This window comes from Orcinus orca, chromosome 21, assembly GCF_937001465.1.
Source record: "Orcinus orca chromosome 21, mOrcOrc1.1, whole genome shotgun sequence".
Taxonomy (NCBI): Eukaryota; Metazoa; Chordata; class Mammalia; order Artiodactyla; family Delphinidae; genus Orcinus; species Orcinus orca.
Window position 1 is genome coordinate 14,312,403 of NC_064579.1, and position 27,531 is coordinate 14,339,933.

Below are 27,531 nucleotides of genomic sequence, written 5' to 3' on the forward strand. Positions count from 1 at the left end.
AAAAAATGGTATTTATAGTTTTAAATTAGACATGATAGACTGTATCCTTACAGGCTTATTGCTGAAGAAACAAACACTGTCATAAAATAGAGTATGAAAACTGAAAAAATTAAACTTTCCAAAACAGTCTGGTTTATTCTGGGCACAGACTTAATCACTCTTGCTGCTAGGAGAACTACAATTTGCTGCCACAGGAAAGCTTAAAATGTCAAACATATTCTTAGAAAACACAATGCAAGCTGCCTGCAAATCAGACCACTTTTTTTTTCCACCTGGCATAATTCCTCCTTTTATGCAGCTTTCATAACTGTGGCACTTACTCTGAATTGAAAGCCTCAGGTGTGTGAGGTAAACGTTCAAACCCCGCTACTTGCACTGGTTGGTTTTCAGAGGTGTGGACTGCTACAGACAATGGAGAGAATTACGAGATCTGAGCTATCAGGAAGGAGCTCAGTAGAAATGAAACAGAATCAGCACTGATGCGAGCACACAGCAGGGAGCTGAGGTCAGGGAGCTCTGCCTGAAAAACCAAAGGCTGACAATCAGAGGGCCAGCACCGAGGATGTAGCAGGAGGCCACAGGTCCAGCAAGCCTTTTCCAGCCTCCAGATCATGACCCAGAACCAACACAGCCTGAGAGCCATCAGTACAGATAGCACCAAACTGGTTCATCCAAAGCTGACCCCTCTAATGACCCGAATGTCTTTTTCTCCATTTTTTAGGTAGGCTTCCAACAGATTTAGTTGTCTGATCTCTTTTAAGCCCCAAGCCAACGAAAAGCAGCAAATTACAAGGGAGAAGAGAGAGACAGAGTGAAAAGTGACTGCCCACGGCAGGGTAGGGCAGAGAAACAGTCAAGATGCATTCAAAACCTAGTGCCACTTAGCGTAAATGCAGACACTCTGTTAGGCTCTGGAGAGCATCGCTGCTCTATAATACTTTGTCATAATTAACTCCTATGTTATCAATTTAAAAAAATGTGTTACATAGGCTCTTTAGAAAGACATAAGGGAATTCCCTGGCGGTGCAGTGGTTAGGACTCTTTGCTTTCACTGCTGAGGGCGCAGGTTCAATCCCTGGTTGGGAAACTAAAATCCTGCAAGTCGTGAGGCGTGGCCAAAAAAAAAAAGCCACATATACATAAAAAGATTGTGGTATATGTTAGAAAGATTTCTCTAAAAGTGATTAAAATAAACAGTACCTTGGTAATGAAAAGGGTCAACCTCAGCTATTTCTAATGTTCAATTATGTGACCTAGGTTTTTATTAAAATCGGTCTAAATTTTGAGTTCAGTGTCTGTCTATTTAGCACAGGGCTTCCCAGACTAGTACAGGAGCTGGATGGTACATGCTAATACCACCCACCCTCCCAGAGTAGGAGCAAGATGCGGCGGGAGATGGGAAAGCACTCTGGCTTCTAGAACAAGCCATCAGTTAGAAATGAGTGGAGCCCATCTGCCCGGGAGTTGTCCCCTGGGGAGGTGCATGGGGCAGGGGGAGGGTGGGGGAATAACGGCCTCATTCCTCCAGATCAGAGGAGCAAAAAATAGAGGTTACAACATCATCTCGTTTACATTTTTCATTGTCCCTTTCAAGTTTTACATTATGAAATTATAATCCAAAGGCATTTTAGGATTAGGTAGCATCATTGTCAGTACAAGCACCAATAGTTAATACTCCTGAGGTATGGGAAGTATAAGTAACAAAATCCAGGTAGCATGAAAATAAACTTTTTCACAGTACACAAAAAACTGGATTGAGAAGCAGAAATCTTCTGTAGATTTTGTGTGCAAACACTGCTTAACTGTAGGGCACAAGGTAAATCAATTCCTGTATTTGTTTTCTCTCTGAAATGATCATCTAAAGATACGTACAGGGCGCCGAAATCTTCCACCAGTTAAATTAATCACTAGTGTGTTGAGCAAAAGCACAAGTAAAAAACCATCCAGGACTTTAGGAACAAGCGTGTTCCATGAGGGGATGAGACAGTGCAGGAGTTTAGGGCTTCAAAGCCACGTTCTTTACTCCTGTCCCACCCTATCGCTTCCACACAAAGACTGAGCCCCAGCAGAACACAGGGAAGTCAGAGAGACGGTGATAAGTGTTTGGTCACCTCGGAGGTTTTTCTTGTAGTAGAGCTGACATTAAAATGACTTTCTCTGTTGGCATTTGACCAACTCAAGCCCACATCATTTCGATTATTTCTTAAGTTTTTGCCCCTAATGCACTATACCTAAGTGTATGTATCCTTTCTAATTAAAGCAGCTATTTAAAATTGGTAATTTCTAGGGAAGGCAAATTCTGAATTTAAAATTTTTCTTGTTAAGAATGGAAGCTGTCATTCCCACGGTAGAATACCAATCACTAATCAACTTAGAAAGCCAGACCAGTACTAAATACATTTTTAGAACATTGTCTTTATACTGTATGGTGATTATCCATATGAAAGCAATAACTGGGACTAAGCTATTAACAAATTATGAATTTCTTTTGAAGCACTGTTACAAGTTCAGTTTACCACCGTCAATGCACAGGCTGAAGGACTTTGTGATACGGTTTCTAAAAAGGGACACAACACCATAGATGAATTTCTATTTTATTTATTTATTTTTTTGCGGTACGTGGGCCTCTCACTGTTGTGGCCTCTCCCATTGCGGAGCACAGGCTCCGGACGCACAGGCTCAGCGGCCATGGCTCACGGGCCCAGCCGCTCCGCGGCATGTGGGATCTTCCCAGACCGGGGCACGAACCCGTGTCCCCTGCATCGGCAGGCGGACTCTCAACCACTGCGCCACCAGGGAAGCCCTGAATTTCTATTTTAAATGAGATGCTACCCAGATCACAAAAGACATACGTGCTAAGGGAATATAAAGGTCTGCAGAATTATGTGCCCTTCCTGGGACGTGGCCTGTTCGATAAGGATGAGGTCAGAAGGGGAACAAAGCGGGCAGAGCTTCCTGATTTTTGTTCCTTTAATCTAGAAAGCCATGGGTTTGCTCTTTGGAATTGCTGGAAAAGAAGAATTTTCCTTTCATAAACATTGATCCTTTAGCAATTTCTGATTTATCTGTCATAAGGAGCTACCATAGCTCTTTTAATTAATTACCAGAGTCTCTTCATGTTCTCTAATCTGAAGTCTGAATGTTTACAGAATGCAGTCAGGGTAAGAGGAATCCTAGTGATGTTGCGAGGTTCGAGCTGGAGTCCACGTGGACTGGGTGTTCAGCTGCCCACCCCCCCGGGTGGGACCGGTCCTCGGGATGAGGCGCATAGGCAGCCCAGGGGGTTCGACTCTGAGTCACTCACAGGAGGCACCAGCAGGGCACCTCCACCTCTCCCAGTAGGTTTTATGCAATTTAACAACGTCGGTTAATGACGAGAAGAGCTCAGGTGTGATGAACAGAAAAGATGCCCTGTATTAACTACCCTGGCCTGGCCTGAGCAGCATCACAGAGAGAAGCAACCAATCTGCAGCCCTTCAGAAGTCGTCACAGAGGCATCTCCTCCTCACACACTTAGGAAAACCAGAGTCCCTCCCTCTCGTGGTTACACCCCGGCTTCCATCCTGGGCTCTGAGACAGAGCTGCCTACTTCTGTGCCCACACAGGCTTGTAAGTCTACTTTCCTGTTTTGTGTCATTTATATATAAACACACACACACACACAGAGAGAGAGAGAGAGAGAGAGAGAGAGAGAGAATTCCTTGAGATCCTAGCCTCCCTCGCTGATAGTAAGCATTCTTTTTAGCCCCTTCCTGGGGCCCCTCCAATACTACTTAGTTTTTTCCAGGTAAGAAAACCATATTTTCTTACTTATATATATTTTGTACACACACATTGTATTTTACTTATGTGAAAATTGTATGTAAACAACAAATTTACTCTGTTCACTTTTGTAGACATGTGCTATCGTTAAACAGACCAGTCTGTTCTTTCACTGTCCTTGAACTTTTGACTCTGTGATGTCTTTTACGAAAGCCTGTTTTTCCTCTGTTCGCACTATTTCTAAAGTAGCATTGGACCGACTTTTATACTGTATTGTATTCTCCATCACACAGAACAGTACAGAGAGAGTGGTTCTAGCAGTTGTACTCCACTTTATATTGTACCATTATTCCAGTTCCCTCTTTTTTTGTTGTTTTCGTTTTGTTTTTATTTTTTTTATTGGAGTATAATTGCTTTATGATGTTGTGTTAGTTTCTGCTGTACAATGAAGTGAATTAGCTATATGTATACATATATCCCCTCCCTCTTGGACCTCCCTCCCCCCTCCCCATTCCACCCATCTGGGCCATCACAGAGCACTGAGCTGAGCTCCCCGTGCTATACAGCAGGTCCCCACTAGCTATCTATTTGAAACATGGTAGTGTATTTATGTCAAAATTAATCTCCCAGTTCATCCCACCTTCCCTTCCCACCTTGTGTCCACACATGTCCGTTCTCTACATCTGAGTTTCTATTCCTGCCCTGCAAACAGGTTCATCTGTACCATCTCTCTAGATTCCACACATATGTGTTAATATACAATATTTGTTTTTCTCTTTCTGACTTACTTCACTCTGTATGACAGTCTCTTGGTCCATCCACGTCTCTACAAATGACCCAATTTCATTCCATTTTATGGCTGAGTAACATTCCATTGTATATATGTACCACATCTTCTTTATCCATTCATCTGTCGATGGACATTTAGGTTGTTTCCATCTCCTGGCTATTGTAAATAGTGCTGCAATGAACATTGGGGTACATGTGACTTTTTGAATTATGGTTTTCTCAGGGTATATGCCCAGTAGTGGGATTGCTGGGTCATATGGTAGCTCTATTTTTAGTTTTTTAAGGAACCTCCATACTGTTCTCCCCAGTGGCTGTATCACTTTACATTCCCACCAACAGTGCAAGAGGGTTCCCTTTCCTCCACACCCTCTCCAGCATTTGTTGTTTGTAGATTTTCTGATGATGCCCATTCTAACTGGTGTGAGGTGATACCTCATTGTAGTTTTGATTTGCATTTTTCTAATAATATAGTGATGTTGAGCATCTTTCCATGTGTCTGTTGGCAGTCTGTAAGTCTTCTTTGGTGAAATGTCTATTTAGGTCTTCTGCCCATTTTTTGATTGGATTGTTTGTTTTTTTTGATACTGAGCTGCATGAGCTGTTTGTATATTTTGGAGATTAATTCTTCGTCTGTTGCTTCGTTTTCAAATATTTTCTCCCATTCTGAGGGTTGTCTTTTTGTTTTGTTTATGGTTTCCTTTGCTGTGCAAAAGCTTTTAAGTTTAATTAGGTTCCATTTGCTTATTTTTGTTTTTATTTTCATTACTCTAGGAGGTGGGTCATAAAAGATCTTGCTGTCATTTATGTTAAAGAGTGTTTTTCCTATGCTTTCCTCTAAGAGTTTTATAGTGTCCACTCTTACATTTAGGTCTTTAATCCACTTTGAGTTTATTTTTGTGTATGGTGTTAGAGAGTGTTTTAATTTCATTCTTTTACATGTAGCTGTCCAGTTTTCCCAGCACCACTTATTGAAGAGGCTGTCTTTTCTCCATTGTATGTTCTTGCCTCCTTTGTCATAGATTAGGTGATCATAGGTGCGTGGGTTTACCTCTGGGCTTTCTATCCTGTACCATTAATCTATATTTCTGTTTTTGTGACAGTACCATACTGTCTTGATTACTGTAGCTTTTTAGTATAGTCTGGAGTTGGGGAGCCTGATTCCTCCAGTCCAGTTCCCTCCATGGACCATTATTCCAGTTCATTCTGTGGACCATTTTTCCAGTTCCTTCCATGGACTATTATTCCAGTTCATTCTGTGGACTATTATTCCAGTTCTTTCTGAGGACTATTATTCCAGTTCATTCTCATGGCTCCGTGGGTGCAGGGCTTTTTGCTGTGAGCCTGTGCTGCATTGGTCAGATCTTGGGCTGATGTCTTCTGGTCTGTCTGACATGTTTAGATGTCAGGGAAAGAGAAGAGTTCACTGCCCTGACCTGGTCTTCTTTGAGCTTTGCAATGTATTCCAATGTGTTAGATGTTTCATGCAGCTGTCAATATTAACACTGCTCCACAGATTAGGGTCTTAAAAATATCCAGCCAAGTTTAAAAAGTATTAGCTACAGAAAATTATAATTTCATTTGGACCTGGAAATAGGAATTGGCACCAAAGCTTTTTATTTGACTGTCAGTCACTCCACACTTTCCCAGGCTCAGTCTGGGTGGAGTGATAGGTTTGGGGACTGTGATAAAAAGACATTCGAGTCTGGGATAGACTGTCGATACTTGAAAGTTATCTTGTGCTCTTGGGATGTTAAAGCACATTTCTATTTGAAGAATCAGAGTCTTAAAAGAGGAAGGGCACTTTAGAAATGATCTCTATTTCTTTATATCTAAGTTGAAGTCACATATACCAAGAAAAGCTAAGAGACTTGCCCAAGGTCACATGGCCAGTGACGACCTGGGCCTATGTCATCTCCCAATACAGTATTTTTTCATCACATCAAAATGCCCCGACTTCTCCTTTTGAAGTTTTATTTGTGAAGTTTAACGTATTGGTGTTTTGATTTTTAAACTGTGTATTTTATTGATTGAATAAATGTAAAGGAAGAACACACTTGTATTTGTCTTCCCTACTCTCACACTGCTTCACTTCTGCTCCCCAGATGTGGAGGTTTCCCATACGTCTGAGAGTTCTGCCACACCAGCCAAGTGTCCTACAATTTAACTCAATCCTGACATCATCCACCTGCAAATAGACTTGGACACCACAAGTCAAGGGCTCAGTCCCACAAGATTGCTACCCTCCTGCCACACACACACCCCCACACCCCAGATGCCAATGGTAAGTCCAGGTTGTCACCTGTGCTCTGACTGACTGGTTAATAAATCGGGGGTTCCCATGACCCCCTACTCAGATTAGATTAATTTGTTAGAGAAGCTCACAGAACTCAGGAAAATATTTTACTTACTAGGTTACTGGCTCGTTTTTAAAAGCTAAAACTCAGGAACAGCCAGATGGAAGAGATGCGTAGGGCAAGGTCTGGACCTTTCAAGGCCCCAAGCTTCTGTCCCCTTGGAGTCTGAGGTGTGACACCCTCCTGACATGTGGAGATGTTCTTGTCCACCAACATGGAAGCTCTCCAAATCCTATCCTTTTGGGTTTTTAATGAAGGAATGATTGATTAAATCCTTGGCCCTTGGTGTTTGAACTCTCTGGAGATCTGGGGGATAGGCCTGTAGGTCCAACCCTCCAATCACGCACGTGGTTGGTTCCCCTGGCAACCAGCCCCTTCCTTAGGGGCTTTCCAAAGGTCACCTCAGTAACAGAAACTCAGGTGTGGTTGAAAGGGGCTGGTTATTTATTAATAACAGAAGACACTCATTTCGCCTTTATGCTCTTGGAGCTGTTTCAGGAACTGAGAAAAAACTAAATATTATAACAAAAGATGCCCCTGTGGCTCTCATATAGGAAATGATAAGGGTTTTAGGAGCTCTGTGCCAGGAACAGTGGAGGAAGACCAAATATATATTTCTTATTATAAATTGCAATATCACACTGACTGGCTACTTATGGATAACAGGCCCTAATGAACAAGAAAAATATGGAGAAACCCCCACTGACTAAAATTATTAAACAAGAAAATGGGGGGTAAAGCACAAAATGGATATTGCTAAGAATTTCAGAAAGAGAGCTTTGCAAACTTCAGCTACATATTTTCCCCTTGGATATATTTGCACGTGGTTATAACTTTTATATATTGTAAGCACATTTTCATGACTAGAATTATTTTGGTTTTTTATGTTCAAATTAAATATTTCCTATTCATTTACCCAATTAAGATGATACGGGTGCCTGCTGTACGCCAGGCTGTGTTCACAGTGCTGGGTGTATAGGTCAGTGAACCAAAAACACCTGGTTCCATGGTGTCTACAAACCAGTTACAGCAGACAGGCAATAAACAACTAGAGCTGGTTGTTGAAATGACACAGCTTCTTGTTTTCATTTCTTGCACGGAAGTATTAGTCAGCATCCCATCAAGAAAACAGAAACCCCACTAGTTATGTTAACAGAGGGAATTTAATATAAGGAGCTGCTTAAACAGGCATTAGAGGACTGAAAGTCATAGAGGGAACAAGTAACGTAGGAATTGTCATCCTGTGCTGGGGGATCCAAGAGAAGAGAATGGGCTTTTCAGAACCTAGAAGCTTAGGGGAGGGGCCCCTGGAGCTGGGAACCAGCCCTCAGAAACTCAGAGAGGACCCATGGAGTTAGGACCCAGACTCTGGGAAGGGGGTGCTGGCTAGCTAGTGCTGTTACCTTGAGAGCTCAGACGGGGGGCCCTGAGGGGCTGGGAACAGATCTCTTGGCAGGAGTGCTACCTGGCTTGGAGGTATCTCTCAGGGGTGGGCAAAGGGCTGGTGCTGGGAGAGTGGAAAAGAACTGGGAACTGATTGCTCCCGGAAGCAAATGGTACCGTGGGGTGCAGGACTGTTGCCAGGTTACACTGGCAGGAACAGGAAGCAACCAGAAAGGGGCTGGTCTCTCCTCCTTCCTCTCACCTACCGGACTCGCTTTGGTGTGGTGTGTCCTGTGTGCAGAGCCACTTGGCAAGGAAGAAATATTGTCTGCAGAGCCCCATGCCCACAACACAAGTTGTGGAGAAAGGGGGTGCAGGGACCACACTTCACAACAGGCAGGGTCCCAAAGACGTTAGGGGGCAGTTACTGTCATGGGCTGAAACTACTTGCTATGATACCCAAGCAGGACTTGCAGGAGAAAGGGCAGAAATCTGTTAAAAATTACCATTTTAACCATTTTTAAGTGCACAGAGCAGTGGCATTAAGTACGTTCACATTGTTGGGCAACCAACTTCAAGAATTATTTTCCTCTTCCTAAGCTGAAACTTCCTAAACAGTAACTCCCCTGCTCCTCCCTCAAATTCCCCAGCACCCCCCAACCTTGACCACCACTCCACTCTCTGTTTCTATGAATTTGACTACTCTAGAAAGCTCACAGAAGTGGACCATCCAATATTTGTCCTTTTGTGTCTTACATCACTTGACATAATGTCTTCAAGGTTCATCCATGTTGTAGTGCGCGTCAGACTTTCATTCCTTTTAAGGCTGGATAATATGAAATCTGGTTTTGTGACCCTTTAGGCCAACATCCATGTTGAAGGACTTGAACACTGGGGAGATGACTGATTTACAGAGATTGTTTCTGGCGTGCTGTGGATAATCCCTTTCCCTGCTAACACACACACACACACACACCTCTTGGGGGAAGAGAGGGAAATGTTTGTTCCATCCTCGAGTCAAGTGGCAGGGCCCCCAGGAAACGTAACAAGGGATGGTGAAGCACGCTGGGGTAGCAGCTGGGAGCAATATTCACCCCAGGCCTGAAGGGGAAAGGGAAAAAGACTAGTTACTTGGCAAGAACTTTGATCTCTGGAAAGAGCAGCCCAGCAGAAGTTGTGGCCATCAGGAGAGAAAGAAAGCCACTGTTAAACCCAGGCCCTTGTGGGAGGGAGTTGGCATAATAAATAAGTTCACCTCTGTCTCCTCCCAAATCCTGCTTCTGCCCTTCATTGGCCCAAACCAGATGGAAGCCAGAGGGCAAAGCAGAGCCTCCTGGAGATGGTGCTAGGAGAGGGTGTTGCTAACAGAAGCGTGGTAGGCAAAGCAAGAAGATACAAATCCAGATTGAATGTTCACCCCATCTAATTCCCCTCTAGTTGCTCCCCCTCCATGATGAAAAGGGGCCCCAGACAATCAACCTTTGTATCCCATCGTGGGCTCAGGGTTTACTACCTCTGCTGGTCGACTGAGCACTCGGTCACGGGGGCAGCAAGATCAGCCTGGAAAAAGGATCATATTATTGAGCACATATATAGCCTCCATCCTTGTCAACATGGCAGCCCAAGGAGTTCATGCACCCAAAGAGTCAAAGCTCTCGAGTAGTGGAGAAGGAGGTTGTGCTGGCCATCTTATATTCTCTTTTTTTTTTTAAGATGTTGGGGATAGGAGTTTATTTATTTATTTTTGCTGTGTTGGGTCTTCGTTTCTGTGTGAGGGCTTTCTCTAGTTGTGGCAAGCGGGGGCCACTCTTCATCGCGGTGCGCGGGCCTCTCACTATCGCGGCCTCTCTTGTTGCGGAGCACAAGCTCCAGACGCGCAGGCTCAGTAGTTGTGGCTCACGGGCCTAGTTGCTCCGCGGCATGTGGGATCCTCCCAGACCAGGGCTCGAACCTGTGTCCCCTGCATCGGCAGGCGGACTCTCAACCCCTACGCCACCAGGGAAGCCCGGCCATCTTATATTCTTGAGTTAAAGATTCTCACACGGTGGAGCCATTCTGAGAGGTCCATCCATTTGATTCTTCCCCAAACTGTGTTTCTCTGTTACTAACAGGCCAATCCGGCAGCCACTACATGGCGTGAAGCACGTCATCTTGCCAGCCCTTAGCTGATCTGTGGCCAAGCAACGTATGGCATCTCAATTCTGGCTGGGCCACCACTGAGTCCAGACTCTGAGGTACCTGATGGGCAAGCTCCTCGGAGCCCCTCACTTTGGGCAGGTTGGCACAGTGAATCCAGAACCTCTGGTAAGGGCGCCCATATTGGTAAATCTGGTACAATCTAAAATTATATTTCCCTCCTTTTGGCAGCCTCCCTCAGAATCCACACGTGTGGACATTTACCCCAGCTCTTTGTTTTCTACCTTCAACGTCTGTAATTCTCCTGGTATGTAAGCCTTCAGGGTTTGACTTCGTCTCCCTCGGCCGTGCAGGAAAGTGACTGGGTACAGACCTGGGGACAGTGAGAGGTGGAGGGAATGTAGGTGAGGAGGGGGCCAACCTATGTCCCTCTTACTAGAAACCCTCTCTGGTGGGGTAACTGTAGGGCCTACAAGGAAATAAGGAGGTGCTGGATCCATTAATTCTCAGTCCTGTTTTCAGGGCCCAGTCTATCCCCCCAAGAAATGTCCTAACTTTCTCATAAAATACTTGGTGACTCTGTGAATGCAAGTAATTCGGCAACCCACAAGCTCTAACTTGGAGTTTAATTTTCAGCTGCTTTAGCTTCAAGAGGTAAGAGAATCAGGCTTAAGAATGAAGTAATTTGAGTTTGTTTTACTCTTTCTTAAGCTCTCTGAATGTCTTATCTCCCTTCTGGAATTCCTTATCTTCTTCTGTACTGTTCTCAGGGATGCAGAGTTGGTCCCCACAGCCTTGCCTCTTTAGGCACCTCATTCCTATGACCACAGGTGATTAACTGATTTAGCCTTTTGCTACTGTAAGCCATTAGATGCCCGATTCCCTTTCTGAAACATTAATGGTGGTTTTCAGAATCTTTGTATCTCTCTGAACGGACTGGACTGTAACAGCTACTGATATTTTTAAAAAATTAGTCGAGGGCTTCCCCGGTGGCACAGTGGTTAAGAATCCACCTGCCAATGCAGGGGACACGGGTTCGAGCCCTGGTCTGGGAAGATCTCACACGTCACAGAGCAACTAAGCCCATGCGCCACAACTACTGAGCCTGCGCTCCAGAGCCCATGAGTTACAAACACTGAAGCCCGCGTGCCACAACTACTGAAGTCCAAGCCCACGTATCTAGAGCCCGTGCTCCGCAACAAAGACAAGCCACCGCAATGAGAAGCCCGTGCACCGCAACGAAGAGTTGCCCCTGCTCGATGCAACTAGAGAGGGCCCCGCACAGCAACAAAGACCCAACACAGCCAAAAATAAATAAATTTAAAAAAATTAGTTGAAGTTTTTAATTGCAAGCAGCAGAAATTAATCCTAGGCATCTTAAGTAGAGAAGAAGAATTTCTGGAATACACTGGGGACTGCACGAAATCAAGAGAGTCTAGGCTGGCAAATGGGTACAAACCAAGACCATCTGAAAAAGACGTTGCCAAGTTCCCACTGGAGCCTCCAGGGGAGGGTCTGTCCTTGCCTCCTCCAGCCTCTGGAGGATCCAGGAGTTCCCTGGCTTGTAAGCATAGCTCCAACTTCTAGCCTCCAGAATTGTGAGAAAGTAGGTTTCTGTTGTTTCAGCCACCCAGTCTGTGGTACTTTGTTATGACAGCCCTACCAAACTAATACACCATCCCACCAGGTGAGGGAAGCGGGAAAACCTCCCTGCTTCAGTGGCCAGGGAGAAAGGCAAGGCCCTGCACCTCACCAGTACTGCACACTAGAGGCTGTCCCTAATCACAAATACAGCTGGATGTGAGGCAGTCCAAAGACACAAGGCAATGGCCACCAAAATGCTAGCACTGATGTGTTTCTGTATACCACAGAGTAGACACAAGGGAGCACAAGGCGGTGAATCCTAGCTGGGGTCAGGAAATATGACCCAAGCTGAACCTTCAAAGAGAACTGTGTCTGGCAGGTGGGCTAGAGAAGAAAGGTAATTCCAGGCAGCGGGAAGAGATGAGCAAAAAGCACGAAGATCTCAAATGTCTAAACTGTTCAGAGAATCGCAAGTCACAAAGGTGACACCAGGTAAGGAGCTTGTGCCTGAGTGTGAATCAGCTAAGTTGCTAAGCTGATGGCCTTTTTGGGGACCGGCACTGTAGGGCACAGGGCATGGAGCTGGGGGGTGGGACATCACAAGGGACATTGCTGGGGGTGGGCTGGGGTCAGACTGTGGAGGGCTTTATGACCTGTTGAGATATTTGGACTTTCTCTTTAAGTCCGAAGAGGGGGAGCAAGACATGACTGTGACAGTGCTGTAGAGGATGAGCTTCAGGACACAGAGCTGTGAAGGCAGGGAGATTGGTGGGTTGGGAAACCACTGTATTAATCTGCTCTCCTAAACCCAGTTCTTTTTTTTTTTTTTTTTTTGGCTGCGCCACACGACTTACAGGATCTTAGTTCCCCAACCAGGGATTGAACACGTGTCCTGGCAGTGAAAGTGCCGAGTCCTAACCACTGAACTGCCAGGGAATTCCCTAAACCCAGTTGTCTATTCCAGTGTTGGTTTGTGACAGTGTTTTCATCAATCTGTAGTAAAATGATAACTTTTTAAAAGGTAGAGTAAATTTTTCATAAAGCTGAATTTTATTTAATTTTAAAGGACTTCTTCAGTTCAAAATTATGACCTCCCAACATCTGTGGGGATAAACTGTTTATTCATCAATGCAATCATGGTGTCAGTGAATAACAGGTTTTTTTTTAAAAATATAGGTGTGTGCTAGCCTTCAAGTGAAGAAGCAGCTGGTCTCTCTGGTTCTCCAAATGTCCCTTTGAGATTTTCCGGGTCCGTGAAATCCACAAGAGTGTGAACTCCTGGATTACTAGGGGAGGGCTTAAGCTCAGGCTGAGGCAGCGGGGAAGGAGACGGGGAGACGCATAAGGGGAATAAGACGGAGGTGGAATCTATAGGACAACATACTTGACAGTCCGGATTTTACTGTACTTTGCACATGGACTCTCTTCCTGAACGTCAAATATACAATCAGATTTTTTTTCAGTAATATCCCATGAGTGCCTCTTTTGGGTCAATTGTATTATAAACGTATTTTATAAAATACACCAATATATAATTCACTCTCACATTGCTCCCCTTAATTCCATTCTTAGAATGACCATCACATGATTTATAGTTTTACGGTTGACTACATGGGCTTCCCGCAAAAGCTCCTTCTTGAACAATCATTTGACAAGAAGATTCTAACATGACCATGAGATTCCTTGTCATGCAACTTGCCGAAAGCTTCTTCCCTCAGAGGAAAGGGGATGGGTATTGTGCTGCTTCTCTTCTGGCTTTGCCTTTCGTGATATCAGAACCATCTTCTTCCCAGCTCCTGTTCTGGGAGCCTATTGCCTCGACTTTAACACAGACTGAGAGCTGGTTTCATCAAACTGTCATGAGCAGCAGATGCCCGGGCGGGAAGCTGGGGGTTATATTCTCATTTGTCTTAAATCTCATATTTGACTTTGTTCTTCTCTGGCATTCTCTAACCTACACAATCAAGATGAACTGTGACAGAGTCACAATGAATATGGCCCAGCCAGTACCCACGGAGAAGCAGCCTTGGATAATAGATCTCATGATCAATATTGTGCTTCCTCATTTCCTACTTTTTTGTATTCTCCACCCGGAACAACTCCCCGCCCCTCACACAGACACACGTTCCTCGCCTAGATGTTACCACCTTCATTTCCTTTATTTAGATTTTGGCGATACTATTCTACTCTGACATAAAGTCAATTTAGACACACAGTCTTCGAACATTTTCAAGAAAACCAAGTATTCTTTCGGACAATTTGATCTTTCCCCTAAAAGAACCCCCCTCATTTTGTCCACATTCTTTCCACATATATTTACTCCAGGGTAACCTTTCAGTCCCTGTTGGGATGACAGAGAGGGTCCTATTCTCCCAGTGCTACATATGTTGTTATTTGAAAGTCCCGAGTTCGTTCTGCTCATAGGATTTCGATTGGAAATGCCAGCTGCCCTGCTCCTACCATTTCTACTATAATCTCTGGTGTATCATTAAGTGGTTCTGTGTAGCAATAGGCAATACTAATTAGAACAGCACCCTGGTTTACATGCCTCGTTATTTAGAGGGAGTAATACTCAGAGTTAAAGGATCACTCCAAATTATATTTATTTTATTTTTATGACTACGACTGGTCTTAGCGGCAGCACGCAGGATCTTCATGGAGCCATGCGGGATCTTTTGTTGCGGCGTGTGGGCTTCTCTCTAGTTGTGGCGTGTGGGTTTTCCTCTCTCTAGTTGAGGCGCACAAGCTCAGTAGTTGTGGCGTGCGAGCTCAGTAGTTGTGGTGTGCAGGCTTAGTTGCCCTGCGGCATGTGGGATCTTAGTTCCCCGACCAGCGATGGAATCCATGTCCCCTGCATCAGAAGGTGGATTCTTTACCACTGGACCACCAGGGAAGTCCCCGCCCCAAATTATAAACGCTGACACTGCTTGCTACCTCTGCTGCTCTATCAGTAAATCATATGCTTGCTCCCTATGGTGTCATTCAACCGTTAGTCGGTGTCACTCTCGTATTCACCTGTAGCTTCTGGAGAGTGAGCACCACCCATCTCTGTTCTTCTCAGAGCTACCAAAAGCGACAGCCGCCTAGTAGTTTCTCAGTCGGTATTTCTTGGATTCAGTCTAATTACTCTAGAACCCTAATAGCACATGGCTAACCTCTCCTCTAACATGTATTGGGGCTGACTATTGGTGACTCATGGTCTCCTAACCTCATTTTTTTTCTTGCTCTGCACAATCTCTTGATTTAATTCACTCCCTTTCTGTGGTGGGCTGGGTTTTAAATTATAAATGCTAACTGCCTCCGGGTGAAAAAGAGTTTTTAATAAACACCTTATTACCTCTTCACTGGACCAGCCCAACAACTTTAATTTTTTAATTGTGCAGAGATTTTTCCATGTAAATAGAAATGATCGTTAACTGGTTCCTTGCCTTTGCCTCTTGGGTCCATCCCCTGGACCAGGCTGGTGCTCAGGAGATTCTGTTTTTTGAGCTATTTGAGTCAGACCAAACTATATTTGGTTGTGTCTGAATACTATATGCCTTCTCTCTTTGGGAATAAATGGTAAAAGTTAAAAAAAATGTCACTGCCAAGTCCTAGGATAATGATGATTTTTAAATGATTTCTAGTCCAGCCTGCTCCCCTGAGCTTCATATCCATCTTACTTGGCTGTCCTTCAGATACCACAAAAACAATACGTCCAAACCTGAACCCTCCCTTGGATGTATTCCCTCTGACAGTGAACTGTAGCACCATCTAAAGGGCCTTCTTTTTTATTCTTCTCTGCCTTTCTTCACATATTTTTACCACAGACACCGATTGAGTGCTGTGTAAATTGCAATACTCAACAAGGATGCAGTGATCATGAGATCCACTGTCCCTATCTGGAAAATGTTGCCGTCAATTACAGAACATAAGGAATATATACAAACAGCCCAGGCCATACTATAAAATATAATGTGTTACTGATCACTGTGGCAATTCCGTTACAACACCTAGTCCTTCTTATAGCCTCTTTCCTGTAGATGCGTACCTCTTAAGGAACCTTCTCTGGCTGTATTCACATGCATTCCAAAGGAAGCGTTTGTCACAGTTTATATATGGTCATTACCAAAGTTTCCTTCTGTTTGCCTTTCCTTCTCACTCTCTCTCTCCCTTTATTTTAGGATGGAGGTGGTAGATCTTACAGGACCAGCCTCATCAGTATCACTGCTTCCTCTTCAGTGTGTTCTTTGCCTTAACTCTTCATCAGTCACCAAGTCCTATTAATGTGATGCTCTCTCCTTAATATCTCTTGTATTTTCCCCCTCCTAAGCATCCTTGATATCATTCTTTGTCTAAAGTATTTAACTAGGTTCTTTCTCTGTGAACCTGTCCAGGAAATACTAGTCTACACTCTTGCCATAGATTTCTGGAAACCAGATCAGATTTTGTCATTTCTCTCATTGACATAATTCTATGGCTCGCCATTATGTCCAGGATAAAATCTAACTCCTTAGAAAGCTAAACTAGGTCCTATGTGGTCTGACTCCTACATACTCTTACAGCATCACCTGTCCTTCCTCCCTCCCTCCCTTCCTCCCTCCCTCCCTGTCGACTCTCTAGGTAAGAGTGTGAACTCTGGAATCTAACCTTCTGGTTTCAAATCCTGGCTCTGCTATGTGACCTTGGAAAGTCACTTATGTTCTCAGTTTTCTTGTCTATAAAATGGGGACAAGATAGTTCCTGTTTCATGTAGTTATTGGGTAGATTGAATGAGTTAATATATGTTAAATGCTTATAACAGGTCCTGGATGCTAGTAAATAATATATGTTGTGTGTACATGTATGTGTGTCTTGCTATTGTTAAGTTACTTGAAGTTCATCAAAGATTATAATTAGTCTCATTTCCTTTTTTTTTGTATATGCTGCTTCCTATGGCTAGAATCATCCACTCCCACTTTACCTGACTTACCCCTACTGTCTTCGGAGCTCCAACTTGGTTGTCAGTCTCTCAAGGGAGCATTCACATGCGCCCCCCCGCCCACCACCCCCCCCACCCCCCTGCCAGGCTGGATGAGTTGCCTCTCCTACGTGCTCCTATAGCACCTGTGCACACCTGGATCATAATATTCATCATACCAGATGTGGGCTCTTGGCATTTGTGGTCTTAAATACTTGTGATGGCCCAAAGGTCCATGAGGTAGTAATTTGTAATAGGTTTATTTTATCTGTTAATCTTTCTATCTGTCAATCAATCAGTCTATCTATAGATTGACAGACAAAATAAGGCAAGGCATAAGTAGCTTGGGGATTCAGAAGCTCAGAAGCTCTCGGGATGTATCCATACCGATAGTAAAGGTTCTACCATATTTTAATTTTCTATTTCTTTGTATGTTTCCCGTATTAAATTTTGGATTCCTAAATTGGGGGACTTAAAAAAACCTTTATCCCTAGTGCCTTATATTTATATAACAGAGGTTTAAATAATATTTACTGAGTGAATGAATGTGTATTTTTAATTTAATAGATTTTTAACCCCAAACTGACTTTGCCCCTGAGCCACAGTTTGAGGTGCTGACCCTCTTCCCAGGAAAATATACACACATGGTTAACCTCAAAATTTCAGAAGGTTTGAGTCACCTTTGCCCTCAAGGACAGTTTCCCATTTATTCAAGGAGAAAGGGAGGAGGAATGCATTTTTTAATACTAAATACTCCAGAGATGTATGGCTGATAAAGTAAAAGGACTCATTTGAATTCAATTTTTTAAAAGATAGATAATACCCTATTTTGTCTTTGCCCAGCAACTTCTTGGAAAAGTTAACATGATTCGTTTTCAAGAGAGGCAAATTTGGATCATAATTTAGAAAACTTATAGAAAGTCAATTATCTTTATAGGTGTTTGGGGGCTATGATTTGGGGATATAGAAGAAAAGTTCCCCACCCCTGCTTTCACCCGAGTAGCTCACACATGCCTGCTGCACTATCTGAAATTCTTTTCATTCGCTACACTTTGTGACTAAGGCTTGGAACACTCTGTCCTCAGTGGCATATCTGAGAGGGTGAATGCATTTGGGCACTAATGCCTGAAGGAAAGGTGCTTAGACAGCCAGGGTGGCTGGTGACAAAGCAGCCCCTAGGTCAGGGCAGGAAGGGTGAATCCCAGGGGACAGCCTTTAGCTTTGCCACTAGCATGGAGGCTCAGACGACAACATCATCTTCTTTATGATTAAGGCAGGTTCTAAAATTGCAAAAGGAAAGATGAGATCTTTTGGCTAGTAGCTCTTTCAAGACTCTTCCTAAATGTTCTTCCTAAAAAGCCAAGCTTTGTGGCTCTCAGTGGTACAGATTGTATACCTGCATATGACTGAGAGATGTCTCACAGGTGTGAGAGATAACATGTTAAAATGTATATGCATATTCTGAAGACCAGACAGAAGCTTTCCAAAGCACACCCAAATCAGTGCTTCTTAAAGAGGGACCAAGAGTGGGGTGGATGGGGAGCTCGGGGGAGTTCGGCGACCATCCTGAGAATCACTGTAATAAAGGGGTACAGTTTGTGGCACTGAGGTGCACACACGAAGGATGTGAAGACTGAGGAAAATGGTTGAGAACTATGATCAAGATTAAAGTCCACGGGCTTCATTTACAGGTAAGGAATCAGGGCCCCAGGTGTTACAGGATGGGCTTTTCCTACCGCAACAGACATCTCTTCAGACCTCATTTTACATCCTAAGACCTCTCCATTACAAAGTGCTTTCTGTCATACAAGGTCCTTTTTTTTTTTTTTTTTAAAAAGTAACTCAGAGTCTTTTGATGAGCTTCATGACAGACCTGCTCTATTATGAAAAAAGAAAAAAGTAATTGCGCACAACGAAGAGTAACTAGGAATACTTGTCAAAGGGACATGGAAATAGCTGATGATATGAGCAAATATTGAACAGTTAAATTGTACTTGAATGACTTAATAACATTTAGTCGTATCTCTTAAATAGTTACATTTAATTAAACCACTGCCTTCAAAGTTGACTCTCAGTGCTTGTAACTTTTTGAGGAACAAGATGAAATCACCCAATTTAATTTTGGGAGCAAGTACTGTATGTTCTACAGAAAGCTGAGGAATTGATTCAGAAACTACTCTTATAGTTCTGGCATGTTTCATATATTAACAGTTCTTTCTAATCCCTTCTTCTCTGGGTAATTTATGCATCTGTCAAGAGGTCAACCTGGGCTGTAGCTGGTTCAATATTTTTATTATGTAAAATGAACTTTCGTATTTGTTTTTTTCTCTAATAGGTCCTGTATTCCCTTCAAAGGCTCGTACAGAGTGGTCTGTCGTGTGAAGGGCCTCGCTATTTGATTCCACTCCTACAACTTTGCATTTACATTACACATTGAGAAAATTATCAACAACAACTATCACTCTCTGAGGGTGGAAACTGCCATGAATCACAAAGACAAGAAGTAATTTTCTGTAATCACAAGACGACTCAGGTTAGTAGCTTTCAGCTATCCCAGCAATTCACATAATATGAGCGCATTCGGGAAACCTAATTAGTCCCAATTCCTTTCATTTAAAATTTATGACAATGTGATATAAGGTAAGCTGGAGTTTATTGTGTTTTATTAGAGAACAAAATGTGTTTCTAGGACTTAAGCATATTGTGAAATGATAGTTTCTATCATTCAAAAGGTTGCGGTATAATTTGTACTTGAAAATAATATGTAGGTGTTACATTTGAAATATCATATATTAAGAGGTTTAAAAATAAACCTATGTGTTTTATAATGAAGTCTTTTTATAATGTAAGTAAAGTCTTTGAACTGTCCAGACCAATTTGTATTTTCACTTTAGAATTATAGTTTGAATCTATCTTTGAGATTTAAAGCAGTTCTATTCTCTTTTATAAACTATTGTGTCTTCTATGGCATTTATAACAAGAGAACAATTTACAGTTATTTATATTTGTTTTTAGTTATAAAAATGTGACTATTGTGTGTCTAGGGTATATCTCTGAAACAGGCCTCTGCAAGGGAAGGAAATTATGAAACACAAAACACAACTGGGAAAGCTCCGTCTTAGCCCTGCTTCCTGAGTGCCTCTTGACTCCTACCAGGGGATTAATGATTTATGACCGAATATCTGAGGACCAGTTTATCTGGAGGAAAGCACTGTTGTCTTGCATAGGGAGCTAAGGAAACAGCTCACTGATTCATTAGTTCTACAGTTAATTATTGAGTGAAGGCACTATGATATATATAAAAGAAAGATCAAATTTCAGTTCTGCCCTCCAGGAGCTTCTAATCTAGTTGGGAACATATACAAAGTTGAGAGTTCAAGACAGTATCAGGAGAAATGCTCTAAGAGTGATAGTGACAATAAATATGCAGTATATAGAAATACGGAGAGAAATTATTACTTTTATGGATAGCTATCCTTAAAGTTTTTATGGAGGAGAAAGAGGCTGAGCTAGACTTTGAAGGTAAGATTTTGGAAGGGAAGCATTTCAGATGAGAAAGAACAGCCTGCTGGCTTCAGCAAAGACCTGAACGATGAGCTATAAACAAGCCCCACTCAGGGAAAGGTGAGTAGAGGTCTTTGGGTAGAGCTGAGAATTTGAGCTGTGGCAGTTATAGGACATGGCTGGAAAGCTGGACTGGGACCAGGTCATGGAGGTTTTTGAATGCCAGATGGAGGAGTGAAAGCTTCATCTCATAGAGGTCTCCTGAAGGGTTTTCAACAGAGAGGGGAGATTATCAAATGCACATTATAGGAAAATTATCCAGCATCGGCATGAACTAGAGGTTCTAAACTGCTTTTCCTGGGTTCATGGAGGGAAATTATAAGTTACAGCCATCAGGCTAAGCATAGCACATATGCAACGTGGTCTTTGCAGTTGCCTTTTACTATAGGAGTGTATGGTGTCTCCACCAAGTGAATAGTGATTGAAAAGGAGTATTGCAACCTCCCAGCATTATGGATATATTAGAGGTGACGGGTGTGAGAAGTGGGAGGAAGGCAAGGGGGACAGAGAGACCAACTAGAAAGCTGTAAGAACAGCTCAGATACTAGGTTGTGGCAGCACAGAAAAGAAAGACGGACAGGTGGCAAAGATGGCAGCACTATGACAACAGCTCTGATCTTCTCTTAGTCTAGCATTGGTTCCAATAGGACATTGCATCCCACCATGTTCTGTTGCCAGAGGGCTCCAACAAGAGTCCTTTCATCTATGTGTGCCAAGTCTTCTTGGGACACTGGTGGCCACAGCGCATCTCTTCCACTGTGACACCCCCTGATGTCCACGTGGTGATCGTGAAGATGAATTCAAGTCTGAAATAAAGTGCTTTGCCTGCAAACATCAAAACAAACGAGGAGGGATTTGTTGGGAGTATACTAAGTAGCTGATAGAACAGAAGAGCTGCAAACCAAACCTCAGCAAAGGTAAGACTTAGGAGAAACTGGAGGACATTTCTTTAGTGATCTGACTTCAACTACCTCTTGTCAGTTTCCCAGGGGAGAGAGAATGATTGTCCTAGATTAGGTCATGTGTCCACCCCTGTCCTACGTGACTGGCAGGCTCCAGCATCACTCGAAGTCCAAAGAGAGGTGCAGTTCCTCAAAGGAAGAGTGGGTAAGCAGAAATTTTAAAAAGTATTTAATCTCTGAAATGTCTGGGATTGTAAATAATGGTCATAAGTGCTTGGGCTCAGGCTTGGGGAGAGATTAAGTATTCCCTCGAATCTTAGATCTCCAAAATTATTTTTCACTACTACCTTTGACAGATTCTCTTCTTTTTCAAACTAATGTCTTACTGTTAAATACACACACACACAAGTTGACAGAAACCGCTTCCAGCAATACCTTGATGCCTTCACGCTTTCAGGTCCACAGATATTACTGTCCTTTCTCCCTGCCTCTCTCCTTTCCTTCCCTGGCTCACAATATTAAATTAAGTTTAAAAAAGTGGGATATAGAACCGTATTCTGTTTTCTCCCAATTTTGTTCTATCTACAGTAAAAAGTATTAGTATTTATAAAGAAAAGACAGGACAAACTCACATGGTAACAAGTTATCGTCTAACAGAATATGATTAATAGTTTTTACTTTTTCATTATCTAGATAGATAATCAAGATCCTTTATGATGAGCTGTTTGTTCCCTTGTTTTTGGCTTAAAACATGTACACTGTCCATCCATAAAGGGGAGTCACTCAGGGACCTGGGCTGATGTTTCCACGATCACAGAGACACACACTGGCTCATAGAGCTTCTGCCCAGAAGTGATTCACATCTTCTCTGATCACATGTAATGGTCAAAGCAAGCCCCATGGCTTTGCCTGAATCAAGCTGGGTAGACAAGTGTTATCCTAGTTACATGCCCAGAACAGGAAAAACAAACATCTGTGACCTGTTACTGACCACCCTGTGGCTAGAAGCAAGAATGCTGACGTTTCTCTCTTTGCTCCTCTCTCCATGGAAAACACACCAAGCCACTGACCTCTCCTATTAACTTCCTGTCACGTTCTCTCCTCTTTCCTGTTTTCCAAGGAACCACTTTCCATTGCACTTAAAGTCCAAAATAGTTCTTCAAGTTTTTGGTGCATTACGTTCTGACTTCTCTGTCCCTTTCAAATTACTTTCTCTTCTTTCATGACTCACCAACAAGGCATCAGCTCCAAGGCCTGGAATTTGTCAGCACACAGATTAAGACGCCTGGCTAAACCAAACCCTACCTGCCTAGCTCCAGCTTGAACCCTATGTTACTACTTTAGCACTAGTCTTACTAGCTTAGTCATATTACCGGATTCACAAGGAATTTGCATATGTGTATACTGCAGGAAATTTAAACCCACAGACTGTTGAAAATGTCATATTAGATGGCCCCAACTCTACAAATCAATTTCATGGTCAGCTATATATTCTGCAGAATATAATCTTAAGTGTAAAATAAACAAAATGGATTTATATTGTTCACACACTTTATAATAGCTCTTTGAGGTTACCTGTTTATAGTAGAAGGAGGGCAACTTGGGGGGAAGACTTAGAGAAAGGTCTCCACGGGGTGTTGTTCAGATACTACAGATTCTGAGCTTGTAGTTGGAGCCAGATGGAGGGGAATCGAGTTTATGCTGATTGCCACTTAACATTGGCAAGTGCAATAAAGTATTAAAATTTATTTGTTTTACGGTTCTCAAGACTGTATTGCCTGATTGATTCCTTGAGGGGGGAAAGTTTTAAACAGACTTAAGTCTACTGAGATTTTGATTAAAGAGAAAAGCGCTCAGTGTTTGGGTTTTTCTCATGTGTAGGCAGTTATAGCCAGCCATATGTTTACTTTGTAAATTCTAGTTGAGGGTGCAATATAAGCTGTTTCAGTTTGGGTGGAAGTTTTGTCAGACATCACAAATGAGATTTGTACTCTGTCAGGAGTTTGCCAGATTTTTTGCAGGGACTGTGGGCAGGTCCGTGGTAATTAGGGATAACCTACTGCTAGTTTGTTTTAAGAGTAAATCCTGAAAAGCTCTTCCTCACAGTTGAGGGAATGATGGAATTAGAATATTATCATTTAGTGATAGTATTACTCAGCCATAAAAAACGAATAAAAAACGAATGAAATTCTGCCATTTGCAGCAACGTGGATGGACCTAGAGAATATTATGCTTAGTGACATAAGTCAGAAAGAGAAAGACAAACACCATATGATTTCACTTACATGTGGAATCTAAAAAATAAAACAAATGAATATATGTAATAAAACAGAAACAGACTCACAGTTATAGAGAGCAAACTAGTGGTTACCAGTGGGGGAAAGGGGAGGGGCAAAAGAGGGTTATGGAATTAAGAGATATAAGCTACTACGTATAAAATAGATAAGCAACAAGTTTACATTGTACAGCACAGGGAAATACAGTCATTACTTTGTAATAACTTTAAATGGAGTATAATCTATAAAAATATTGAATCACTATGTTGTACACCTGAAGCTAATACAATATTTTAAATCAACTATACTTCAGTTAGAAAGAGGCATCAATGGATTGTATGCTAAAAGTGGTGAGTGAGATGATGAGAAATAGGATATTTACATGGTCTCAAAGTATCTCTCATATTTCTTAAATAGAAAGCCGGGGAGGGGTGGCGGAGGGGTAGGCACTTTACAGTGGAGTAACTAGTCAGATGCCATCTTACCCAAGTGCTTCCTACTTCCTAGACTGGGAGTAATGAGGGGGTGGGCGTATGGAGGGAACACAGAGGCTGTGCAAGGACAATACCTTCTCTTACCATATTCCCATCTACAAGCTTGTGGGTGTAGGGTCCCCTCTCTTCCCACACTCCCCAGGTTACTCTCTTCTACCAAAGCCAATGTTACCCTCTGTACTCAGAGTCCATTCTGCTTGTTTGTTTGCTTGTTTGTTCATTTTTTGAAGGTCTGCTGTGTGCTAACCAGTACTGAGGATTCAGCGTTAAGTAAGATAAGTCCTCATTACCTAGGATCTTCCAGTCAGTGCTAGAGAAAAATATCTAACAGACTGTTACAGCCCTTGGTAATCTGTAGAGGATGCATGGGATGCAACAGGAGTACAAGGGGCAGGACTGAGCTAGCTGGTACGCACGAGTAGGGTCAAATGGGTTCTTCAGAGATTAAAAATACTTTCATATTGATTGGTAAAAAGCCACATTCTGAGCCCTTCCCTGGGATACTACTCCTCACTCACATGCCACAATAATTAAAAGATCAAACCCCAAATAAGCAGAGGCCTCTAAGAGCTGCTCTTGTACTCTGCCCACTCCTTTCTGATTGCCCTTATCCTGCAGAGAAGTCAGGGAAGTCTTCCTGGAGGAGGCGATGCCTATGCCAAGGATGAACAGGAGTTCGCCTGGTAACGCACAGCACCCGTCCAGCCCCTGGATGACACGGGCTGTGTCATGCCTGAGAAGCCACGATCACTGAGTATTACAGGTGCATCTGATGCTGGGGAAGGGCAGTGAGAAATGGCTTCAAGAGGAAAATGGAGGCCGGATCAAAAAGAGCCTTGTATGCCCCCTAAAATACCTGAACTTGATCAGACAAGCTATAAAATGCCTTTGAAGAAGTCTAAGATAGGAAGCAACACAGTAAGACTTATGTTGTAGAAAAACAATTGTGGCATAATTGAAGGAAAGGGATTGAAGGGCAAACAAACAAACAAACAAAACTGTTTACAGCCTGTTGAAGCAATTCAGGCAAGAAATGAGGACCTTTTCTAAAACAGAATCAGTAGGATATAAAGAAATGGTTGGAATCCAAAAAAATTAAAAAGGTAGAATCAATCGGGCTTTGTGATTGGATTGGAGTGCTGAGCGACATGCTATGAAATTTTAAAATCTATTTAGCATCCGATAGAACGATTTTATCCAAAGTGAACCTTTCTCTGAAAGAATTGATCTTTCAGAGAAACATACTATAATTAGCTCATTCCCAAATGACTGTTTTCTGAAGATGTGCAGGTAAGAAGGATGCATTTGCTAGCCTTTTGACAACTCCGGTGAGGTTCCAGTGAAGGCTGTGTTCTTTGCAGCTTATAAGAAAGTATAAAAACAGGTTCTTCCCTGGTGGTCCATTGGTTAAGGCTCCGTGCTTCCAGTGCAGGAGCTGTGGTTCTGATCCCTGGTCAGGGAACTAAGATCCCACATGCCGCGTGGCGTGGCCAGAAAAAAAAAAGTATAAAAGCAACACAATCTTGGCAGTTGAAAGTTCCCAGTTTTAGGAAATCTGCATCCCCATCAGCCATCTCTGGTGCCTACTCTGAACTGCGTTCCTTGGCGTGGCCCTGTTTTCCCCAGGATGGATCATGCAGCCGCCCAGCTGGAGAAGCAGCACGTGCACGATGTGTATGAGAGCACCGCTCCTTACTTCAGCGACTTGCAGAGCAAAGCCTGGCCTCGTGTCCGCCAGTTCCTCCAGGACCAGAAGCCTGGCAGCCTCATCGCTGACATAGGTAACCTGGGGCGGTGCCACGTAATCTGAAATATATTCCGTCATGCCTTTCCTTTTCAGATTCATTTTTCATTTCTGTTCTAACCAGAAGTCTGAAATTGTGTCCTTGGCATGTCAGCACCTGGAATATTCACTTGATAGCAGAAATTCATACAGTGAAGCCGAAAGTAGAAAAGCCCCTCAAATCTACATATAGACAGTGGCAATTTTTTCAGAGCCTTCGTGCACGTCCTCCCACAAAAATCAACCTGATGTTGCTTGAATAAATCAGGATTGAAATGGCCGCTTGTGAAACTGACCATTTTAAATTCAGAGTGGACTTCCCTGGTGGCGCAGTGGTTAAGAATCCGCCTGCCAGTGCAGGGGACACAGGTTCGAGCCCTGGTCCGGGAAGTCCCACATGCCGCGGAGCAACTAAGCCCGTGCGCCACAGCTACTGAGCCTGCGCGCTACAGCCCGCAAGCCATAACTACTGAGCCCACGTGCCACAAGTACTGAAGCCCGTGCGCCTAGAGCCCGTGCTCTGCAACAAGAGAAGCCACCGCGATGAGAAGCCCGCGCACCGCAACGAAGAGTAGCCCCCGCTCGCCGCAACTAGAGAAAGCCCTCACGCAGCAACGAAGACCCAACACAGCCAAAAAATAAATTAATTAATTTAAAAAATACTTTAAAAAACACTGAATGATTTAAAAAAATAATAAACTTAGAGACATTCACATTCGTGAATACAGTGTTTTGGCGGCTTACGCTGAGTAGCTCTCACGCCTTCTACAGAAGAGCCAGAACTGTGAGATTATAGAAGAGGTCCTGTAACCTCTTATGAATCTCATGGATCCTTTCCCTTAACTATTCCTTAGGGGTCTTATTATTAGAGCATATCTTTAATTAGATCATATCTTCATAATCAAGCAAATAATGATTTGCTTGGAGGACTTTGGCTCAGTATCTTTTGGAATCTAGAAGTGGTAAATCACAGCCCAGGAGATCTAAGAGTAAGTTTTAAGACATGGTAGGATTCCTATTTGAAGCATGCCCACTTAAAACTGCTTTCTAGCAATTACATGCATACGGTACCGTAAGAATCGTAAGTCTACAGTTACAAGTTCCGTCTAATTTGACATTCACTCTAAATTTTGGTAAGAGAAACAGATGTGCCCAGGGCTTTTGGCTTGTTAAAGATGGTGCGAGCAGTGTAGAATTTGGGGAAGGGGTACATGTCACGTAGAAGTGGAGAGTCTTTAAAAACGTCTCTATCATGTCAACTCTAAAAAAAATCTGGTTTCATAAAATGCAGTGAGTTTGGAACTCTTACCACTCATAATATAAGCAAAGTACCAGAATCTTAAATCAGTTGGGAGGAAAAGGTTTGGGGACAACAGAATATATATGCTACTTTCTCATACCTTACACCAAAAATTCCAAATGGAGCAAAGATTTAAGTATAAGAAAATGAATTCATTAAAGGACTAGATGATGACTATATAATTTAAAAAAAAATTCTCAAAAGCAAAAGGCCTCTCAATGTATGACACAAAAAAAGGGAGAAGTCATAAAATAAAATACAGTTG

At 42.9% G+C, this 27,531-nt stretch overlaps 1 protein-coding gene across 4 annotated transcripts in view; it reads left to right on the plus strand.

The window, feature by feature from the left end:
* The window catches only part of TRMT9B (tRNA methyltransferase 9B (putative)), a 65,962-nt gene that overhangs the window by 16,218 nt on the left and 22,213 nt on the right, over nucleotides 1–27,531 (plus strand). For 2 of the 4 annotated variants that reach the window (XM_033400618.2, XM_049704232.1), the window contains exons 2-5: nucleotides 6,654–6,832; nucleotides 19,283–19,480; nucleotides 21,493–21,618; nucleotides 25,810–25,964. In XM_033400618.2, the coding sequence (XP_033256509.1) occupies nucleotides 25,811–25,964 (154 nt within the window). In that variant the 5' untranslated portion in view covers nucleotides 6,654–6,832; nucleotides 19,283–19,480; nucleotides 21,493–21,618; nucleotide 25,810. The remainder of the gene's footprint in view (nucleotides 1–6,653; nucleotides 6,833–19,282; nucleotides 19,481–21,492; nucleotides 21,619–25,809; nucleotides 25,965–27,531) is intronic. The other 2 variants (XM_049704234.1, XM_049704233.1) reach the window with 2 other exon arrangements.